This window comes from Panicum hallii, chromosome 5, assembly GCF_002211085.1.
Source record: "Panicum hallii strain FIL2 chromosome 5, PHallii_v3.1, whole genome shotgun sequence".
In the NCBI taxonomy this organism is placed as follows: domain Eukaryota; kingdom Viridiplantae; phylum Streptophyta; class Magnoliopsida; order Poales; family Poaceae; genus Panicum; species Panicum hallii.
This window is the reverse complement of record NC_038046.1, coordinates 16,994,031-17,003,346: the sequence shown is the minus strand read 5'-3', so window position 1 is coordinate 17,003,346 and position 9,316 is coordinate 16,994,031. Positions and strand designations below refer to the sequence as shown.

The 9,316-nt window shown below is 41.1% G+C and overlaps 1 protein-coding gene across 1 annotated transcript; it reads left to right on the top strand.

Annotated features, from left to right (window-relative positions):
- The first annotated feature begins 2,668 nt into the window (after positions 1–2,668).
- Positions 2,669–8,023, top strand: LOC112894736 (coatomer subunit zeta-2). Its single transcript, XM_025962538.1, has 7 exons — positions 2,669–2,871; positions 3,146–3,189; positions 4,400–4,559; positions 6,553–6,700; positions 6,783–6,860; positions 7,567–7,651; positions 7,732–8,023. The coding sequence occupies exons 2-7, from the start codon at positions 3,172–3,174 to the stop codon at positions 7,789–7,791; spliced, it is 549 nt and encodes a 182-aa protein (XP_025818323.1). The 5' UTR covers positions 2,669–2,871; positions 3,146–3,171; the 3' UTR covers positions 7,792–8,023.
- Positions 8,024–9,316: the final 1,293 nt, after the last annotated feature.

The following is a 9,316-nucleotide window of genomic DNA, read 5'->3' as shown; positions in this document are numbered from 1 at the left end:
TGGTGGCACTTGAGTTTTAAAGTTAAACACTTAACCAACTCCATGAAACTATAGAGTGACGTCAAAAGAATATATAAAATTAGAAAAGTTCAATTAATCCCCTTAAGTGTGGCCAAAGTTCAGGTGACCTCTACACTTCTTTTAGCTCAATTTACTCCCACAATTATATCAATCAGTTTAATTTATCCTTTAGTAGGATTTATCTTTTTTACTTTCCAAGCGCTAATGGGGGTTTAAGTTAAAATTGCACGGTGATATAAGATATAATAACATATGTTTAAAATTATGTTTCATTATTTTGATGACTAATATATCTAATAGTAAATTAATCTTTAGAACATGTAATATGTAAAAGTGGTGATCCAAAATTTATAATATATGTTTTAAAAGATAATTTTTATGATGTTTACTAGTCTCCCTACAAAATTGAAACTTACTCCAATCATGCACAGATAGATGAAATACACAAATTTTGTTAAAAGGTAAATTGGACTAATTGATATAGTTGCAGGGTAATTTGAAAAAAAAATAAGATAATTTGAAATTTTTCAAAAATAAATATACTTGCCAACATAGCGTCAAAAGTATATAAAAAAAGTTTGTTATGTCCCTGTCTCATTCATATATATTTTCTGAAAAGAGTATTTTTTTTATAGAAATAGTTTCCCCTCGTAAATATTGGTTTTCACTTTCCAAACCTCTAGCAGAGCAGGCGTACTTCTTTCTTCCGTTCACCTGCCGGTGCCCACCTTCTCTCTTGTGATCTCCTTTCCTGATGTCGACGGCTTAGCGAGCGACGCTGCTCCTCCCCAGATCTTAGTCGGCCCCTTTGCTGGTGACAAGTATTACCAACTACGCCCTTTTCTCCCCGCTGTGCGAAATCGAGCACCGCTAACCCTAACTTACGCTATTTGTGTTTGGATCCGGTCCAAATACATGCATATGCCACAACTTTGATGTTTTTTTGCAACAATTATCGGGTGTACATATGTGCACACATGTCCTATACTTTGATCCGCCCTAAGGATGCTGTAGTTTTTTTGGATTTATTTTTCTTCTCTCTCTACTGTTACTCTGAGATCCAAGCGTTCTGTCTTCTATCATACCTCTTTAGACAATAGTTCCTTAAAATTAAATAATAAAGATTTCGCATGTTTTGTGTATGATCGTCTAGTATTTTATTTATAGCTTATGTTAGTTGTTATATAGCTAGCACATAAAATATCTATCAACGTGATATTTTGCTCCACTAGATGATTTGAAGTGTTGCAGGTTTCTAATACTTAGGTAGAATAAGATTCTTTTTAGCTAGAATAATTTGTTATAATCATAGCAAATATGCTTGTGCGTTGCTACGGGTGATACTACAAAGCATTTATTAACTTTATCCTTTAAATATCATCACGATATAATTAAATTTCACATGACAACTTCTCGTTCAAAATTCTTTAAAATAAAATTTTGATCTCTAACACTTCTTAGCATTTTCATACATGCCACCCATCCCCCTTCCTTAAAAAATCTCCCTACCATCCTTCATGATGCTGGCTGACGTGACCTTGACTTTAACGACAAGGAGGTTGCCCATTATATTAGCATGCGTGCTCATCCTAGTGCTCATCCCGATACCATAGTCTGATGATATGTTGATTTACACATGCTGATCTACTGAGCATTCGTGGTTTACCCCTATCCCTAAGTAGTTACTAGAAAAGCTCAAGACTCATGAGCTGTTTATATTTAACTTGCTAAAAACTCAATTCAAGCTAAGCCACACTTGGAATCAAGCAAGCTTGGACCTAACATGGAGCTTGGGAGCTCCAACGATAAAAGATAGAGGCACTTGGTAAAGCTCAAGTATTTCAGTTTTGTGTGGCATATGCATGCACCCTGCTATCTCTATTAATTAAATTTCTAAACATCGAAAGTTAAAATAATATAGCTGGAGGAACTTTGCATTAGCTAGCGAGCTACTGTGTTGTACAAGCTAAAATACGTACAAAATAATACTCCCGCTATTCTCTTTTGACAGTTCTGTTTCATTTTAGTAAAATGATCAAGAAGAAGAACCTTACTTATCATCTTATTAATCACGACTTCTCATTTTCGATGTTATCATATAAATCCACTAATATTTTCTCAAAAGAACTACTCTGTACGGAAATCGAATGGCCATCCATACTATTTATAAGATGGCAACTTAAATGGAATTGTTGAAGAACAATTCAATTTTAGAAATAGAACTATCAAAAGAGAATAATTCAATTTTGAAAATAGAACTTTCAGAAAAGAAAACAAAGGCAATAAAACTAAATGTCCAGATATGCTTCTCTTTCCATTTATTTATCGAATTAAATGCAACTAAATCTTAGTGTATAGTTTTATTGTACTGTTACGAAGACCGTAAAATTAGTAACCGAACCGGATAAGTGTCACTGGAATAAAATTTCTCTTATATTTTATAAAACTCCTCCTTCTCTCCTTATAATAATTCTGCTATATTAGTAAATTTGTTGATATGATGTAACATGCCTATAAAACTTCTGCTGAGACTAGGCCATGCGTGTTGTATGGTATCGTGAGATGTTCCGTGATATCTGTAAAAACATCTTGGGCTCAATCGATCTCGGCTCGGGATCCTCCAGATTTAGGTGGCAGGCTCGCTCGAGCTCGGCTCATTGACAGCCCTCCCGCTCAGGGCTCAGCCGCTCAGGGCCTCGGGCTCATCTCCTCTGTTTCTTAAACATTTCCCATCTCTCGGACTCTCTCCTCCGTTGCTCTTCCTTCCCTGGCGGCGACGACTGGGCGAGCGGCGGCGCCATTTGTCCTGTCTTCGCCCAGCCCTTTGCCGGCGACGAGCGCATCCTCCAGGTATGCCCGCCCCTTCTCTTTCCTTCTGCTGTGCGAGACGGAGCACCCCAAACCCTAACAAAAACTATTTGTATTCGGATCTGAATCCAGTTACGATATATTACCTACTAACTTCGATCTCGTTTGTAAGAATTATCGGGTGTACATGTGTACACCCATGTCCTATGCTGGGTCCCTATATAAGTTCATTTTGTTGCGGATCTGCTTACTGTGTGGTTCGCTGCGGCTCGTGAGCCTTAGCTGGTGATCTTTACTCTCATGTTTTTGTGTGAAGGGTGGAATTGGGGAGGACGATACACCATGGCGGATTTCTCCAAGGTGCGAGGCAGATTCCTCTTCTGCTTTCTGTTGTTGCTGTTTACTGCCATTACCATTTCCTTTTGTTTGTGCTTACTACTTTACCTGAGAATGCATTTGCAGGCAATGTACATGCCTGTTGTTTCTGCTGTTGCTATAGAATTATATTTTTATGCACAGACGATGAGCTATGTGGAGTTCAAGCTGATGTCTATTCTAGATCTGATTGATCAGTTGTGAAGAAATTTCTTTGGGAACTCCTAGACTGGATCGTTACATTTTCTTGTATAACCTTCAGGGATGGTAAACTTGTCTAGCACAGGATGCGCACCTTTGCCAAGGGGCCTTGAAACTTGTGCTGCTGTATTAATCCAGTTATGTCATTTGATTGTGCATGTAATCATGATTTACCTAAATAGTGCGAATTGGCTGTCTGTACCTTCTAATGATTTTTTCGTTTGAGGATCTTTTTTAGTAGTGCCAACCTGTATTGCAAAGTTCATAACAACGTTATGACATAATAATAGTTTATTACAATATTGCTTACTCTGAAACAGTATACCATTGAGTAAGGAAATCAAAGATGATATATGTTAGTATAGTATATGATGTTTCTATATTAAGTGTTCTGCTCTGCACTATAATTTATGGTAGGGTGGGGTAATCCATCTTGGTCCATTTGTCATAATATTTATAATTTAAAAATGCATCCAAGTCATTTATTTGTTAGGATTGTTGCTCTATTCTGGGGGTAAAATCATTGCTTACTTTGTTAGTTTTGTAAGAAAATGTTACAGACCCAGAGGGCCAAGCTGGGCCCACTGGGCCCCACGCGCTAGCTCTCAAAATTTCTCTTTCTCATGCTCTGCACCCCTCTTCTTCCTCCTGCGCCCTCACCATGGCCGCTGGCCACCTCTTCCTCCCTCCCAGTAGTTCAGGCCCAATGGGTGACCCAGGGCCATAAGTCCATAACAGAAGTATAATCTTGAGTTCTTGATGCCGGTGCACTTGCCAAATGTGTTTCCATCTTGTAGATGAGTGATGATGTTGCATGATTTCCGTAGTTATCCAAAACATCCTTTATTTATTCCACTTTCATAAAATTATTGACATAGTTTACCATGTTTCTTTTCTAATGACCAACTTCGTTTATCATGAAACTTAGGCTGTCAGTTGTCCTGGATGGCTTAATCCTATCAGGAAGTAATGCAATGATTTGTCTATTACACAGGAGTCTTGCCCTTCTGTAAAGAATATTTTGCTTCTGGATTCTGAAGGGAAGCGTGTTGCTGTGAAGTATTTCGCAGATGATTGGACAACTAATGCATCAAAGTTGGCCTATGAAAAATCTGTTTTCACTAAAACTCTGAAGACAAATGCACGGGCAGAAGGTATTTTTCATTCTTAGTTGTTCCATGCAGAACCAAACATCACTATCATGGCAGCAAGATTTAAGAGTTTAGCTATGCTATTTTTTTACTCAACAACTTGGTGTATATTTTGACCCCAAAATTTTCCAATATGTCGGCATATTCAACTATTTATCTTTCTCAATTTAATCGTAATCATGCATATGACTGGCCAGTCCTAAGTTCTATTCACTTAATTTCATGTACTCTGTTTCACACTATGTTGATGTTCTTTTATTCTCAATTAACTACAGGTGTACCTTTAACCACTTCCAAATTTTCTTGTCTGAAATCAGTTATTTGATTTTGTTAACAATTGTTCAATCACTTCACTGGTTTGGGCTATCCAATTGACATTTTAGGGTAACAGAATTTGAGCAATATCTAAGCAGTGTACGCTGCATAAATGCATGCTATTATATTGTTGGTAATCGTGTCATCAGTTGCATTAAGGCAGCCTTATTATCCATGTACCTTTCCAGGTATTCAGACTTTATACGCTAGGTTGATGGTTAAACTGAATTTAGGCTCTCCTCTGATATACTTGGGTGTAAACAATAGTGGCTTGGGATAATACTATATTGATTAGGGTGCAAAGCACAGGTAAGATACATATAGGCAAGGATGACCTAGGTATGTGGAAATATCCTATCAGGGTGATCCTTGCCTACCCTAACCAAATCAGAGGAGATCCCAGGGAAGGGCGCACCACTAGGGTGCGGCGCCCAGCCCTAAAGGCCAACAAGGCTGGCTAACCAACAGCCCATAGGGCCTGCCTATACATCTCGTCGTATGCAACAGGGTGCTGGAATCAGAAGTCATGTGAGAGGAGGCACCTGTATCGAAGTACCACTCGTTGTTCTGTGGAGGGTTCAGCGTCATGGTGCTGAAGGTGGAGGAAGAGACTGCTGATCCCAGGTGGGAAGTCCGGCGATAGGGTTGTAGAACCCGGGTGGGGCCCACACGCCCGCCTGAGGGGCCACGGCCGGTGCCGTGCACCAGCGCCTGTTGTGCTTGGGCCATGTAGGCAGCCTGGACCTGCGCAAGCTGCGCGCGCTGGGCCTGCTGCAGCGCCTGAGCCTGCGCGTGCTGGGCCAACAGTGCTTGCTGTGGCTGAGGCAGGCCAGGCTGTGGCCTAGGGAATGGTGGGCCGGGCCACATTTGAATGGACCCAGCCCACGGGTTGTGGAATGTCGGCCAGGGCGTTGAGGGAGCGCCGGAGCCGCTGGGCGCGCGTGCAGGTCCGCCTGACCCGCCGCCGTTGCCTGCGGAGGTGTCGGTGCCAGCGTTCAGAGGGGCCATTGTCGCTTCGTGCAGAACCATGGCCTGCTGAAGATCATCGCGGGCACCACGGTTGGGGTCTGAGATGTGGGATGGCGTGACGGAGGGGGCGCTGTGGCCGTCCTGGTCAGGAACGGTGGCGGCGCGCGCCAGGGCGACACGGGCGCTCTGAGAGGCGGCGTCGTGTGCGGTGCTGGCCTTGGTGGCCTCCTTCTCGGCGGCCTCAGCCTCAAGAAGGGCGGCGTCATGCGTCTTCTTGGCCTTCTGCGCGTGTGCCTCGCGCTCAGCGTCGAGGGTGGCGTCGGCGGCAGGGATGGAGCCAGCCATTGCTAGGGCAGCGGAAGATGAATCGGGTGGATTACCCGGACTCGTGATACCATGTAAACAATAATGGCTCGGGATAATACTATATTGATTAGGGTGCAAAGCACAGGTAAGATACATATAGGCAAGGATGACCTAGGTATATGGAAATATCCTATCAGGGTGATCCTTGCCTACCCTAACCAAATCAGAGGAGATACTGGGGAAGGGCGCACCACTAGGGTGCGGCGCCCAGCCCTAAAGGCCAACAAGGCCGGCTAACCAACAGCCCATAGGGCCTGCCTATACATCTCGCTAACATTGGGCACCAGAGAGTGCCTGCTGTCCACAAGTAAATTCTCCGCTGATGCATATATTTGATTCTTTGCAGCTGAGATAACATTGTTTGATGGTTATATTGTCGTCTACAAGTTCGTACATGACCTTCACTTTTTCATCACCGCTGGAGATGATGAGAATGAACTCATCTTAGCAAGTGTACTAAATGGTTTTTCGGATTCTGTTGGTCTTCTACTCAGGTAGCCTATTTTCAGTTATTATTACTGTACGAGCAGTTGTTTTTGTATGCAGTTGTTTTGAAGTCCACTTAATATGCTTTAGGGGTGATGTTGAGAAGCGGACTGCACTTGAGAACTTGGACTTGATACTTCTCTGCATTGATGAAATTATAGATGGCGGGTAATAATCTTGCTACTTGTGCTAAGTTTTGGTTATCAGTTATGTTTTGACATTGTGCTGTTTCAAATATGATGCTGCATTATGTTAGATGGTTCTATGATTTTGCCATGGCTATTATGTTTGCATTACTTTTTTGACCATCCGTGTGGCCACATTGGCATGGTCTCAATACTGCCTGTTTTATGGTATCTGTTATTATAAATAATTATTACTTAACATGGAGAAGAAATGATTTAAGCTAGTTGAACTGCTTATTCCAATGCATGTATCTGTGTTCATCCACATCATCTGCTGAGTCTTTAGCTTAAATATTCCTATTGTAAGTCGAATGGCATGTACCACAAATTTTGCATCTCAGTTAAGATACTCAGGGTGACCGCACAAAACTGTACCATTGGCAAATTTATGCCATTGTGCATATAGGGATGAAAGAAATATAGGTGCTAGTGCTAGTGATTTATTTCCACAAAAGTGCGCTACTGATGGAAGCAAAATGGTTGCCTTGATGACGGTGTTTGCTTTATTTTTTTATGGCAAACACAATACAACAGCTAATCAGTAGATTTTAGGAAGATAGCATGGTTACTTTCAGTTATGTGTCACAGATTGCTCCATGGAGTAGAAGTTGCCATCAGTAGTTACCCAGCCACAGACTATTGTCTATTGGGCATGTACTGAAACAATTATGTCTTATGTACTTTTGCAGCATCATCCTGGAAACAGATGCGAATACCATTGCTGGGAAGGTCGCAACCAATGCTGTTGACGGTTCTGTCCCATTTTCTGAGCAGGTAATTACTCATTCCATTCTATCGCATTTCATTTCACAGGTTGCATACATCTCATGATCCCTGTGACCTGTTCTGCGCAGACGATATCTCAGGCCTTAGCCACAGCTAGGGAGCACCTTGCAAGATCTCTGCTGAAATGAACAACCTACAGCCAGAATTCTTTTACGAATTATTATGACACATTCTAAAGTGCTACAGTGACATAACCTAGTCGAATGTTCCAGCTTTGGTACCGCGAGTTGTGTCATGCGTTGCTTGTAACTTCGAACCAGTGATTCTGTACCTATTTTGAAGAAAACATAAATAAAGAGTTGTGTAATTGAGTGTAATATACTTTTCAGACAAAAAAAAATGTTCGTTTCAAATGTCAAACCATGGAAAAGGTTCAAGGTTGTCTCTGATTTTCCCTGCAGATCGGGGAATGGACCCTCTTGCCATTGAAAAGTATGGTTTTGCTCTTCCAAGTACTCAGACCAAATATATTCTCACTTTAGTCGGTTCTGAGTATTCTTTAAGATTTAGTCCAACGTTAAGTCAGTTCACGGTTATCTTCCGCCTAGTTAGCTTGAGGTCGTTTCGAGGTGCGTATCTGGTATCAGGGAATGATTTAGAACTCAAAGTCATCTCTCTGAAAACGTAGTGATGCTATTTGCAAAACGCAAGCTAATTCTACATCGGCAAGTTCTCTAGTATTTGTGAGAATCCTATGATTGCTTTACAGAAATGCAATGACGACATCTCTAAGGGTTGGACCACTTGGTTCAATCAAGGCAAAATTTGCCACAAGTCAATGAAATACACAACACTGGACATTCCCTCTCTGAAAGCCCACTTGTTTTTTTTTCTAAAAAAAGGTTAGTTCCAACATGTATTGCGGTTTATAGTGCAACGGTTGATCCACTTGCAAGTTACATGGTGTTTGGTTTAATCCACTTGCAAGTTACATGGTGTTTGGTTTGAGGAATGAAACGGTCCACCATTGTTTTGGTCCTTAAGATTTTTGCTTGTTTTGAGAAATGGAATGGGTTGATCTATCACTACTCATCCCCCTCAAGCACATGATTACTATAAGCATTAGGGATGGGCCATCCCATAAAAAAATCATAACGATATATTCATACTGGTAATCCTCAAACTAGATACTCCCTTAGCGAACGACATTGACCGAAAAAGGATAGAATGCATCTTTTACATGTATTTAATAGAGATAAAAAGACATTCAACTGAGAACTATTTGTTAGAGGTCAAAAGCTATTCATCAGAAAAAAATTAACTAAAGATCACTTCAGCGGATAATAAAAAATATTTCCAGCAAGGGACAGCGCTATATTTTTACTTTCGACCGTTGTGTGCTCTGCTTTTAGCCGGTAATTGACCTTGAAGGTTCAACTGCCTTTTTATCTGCCTTCATACACAATCAGAGCTTCACCTCAATATTGGTTAGTAAAATGTACTCTTTCTATCCCAAATTATTAGTCGTTTTAGTTTTTCTAGGTGAATATATGTATAGAAAAATTAAAACGACCTATAATTTGGGATGAAAGTAGGAGCTGCGATGATATTCCACTCAAAAGAAGTTCAGTTTCTTACTCGCAGCCGGAGGGAGAGACGCCGACCAAAACAGGCGCGCTACATCAACCAAGTTTTAGACTCCATTTGATGCAT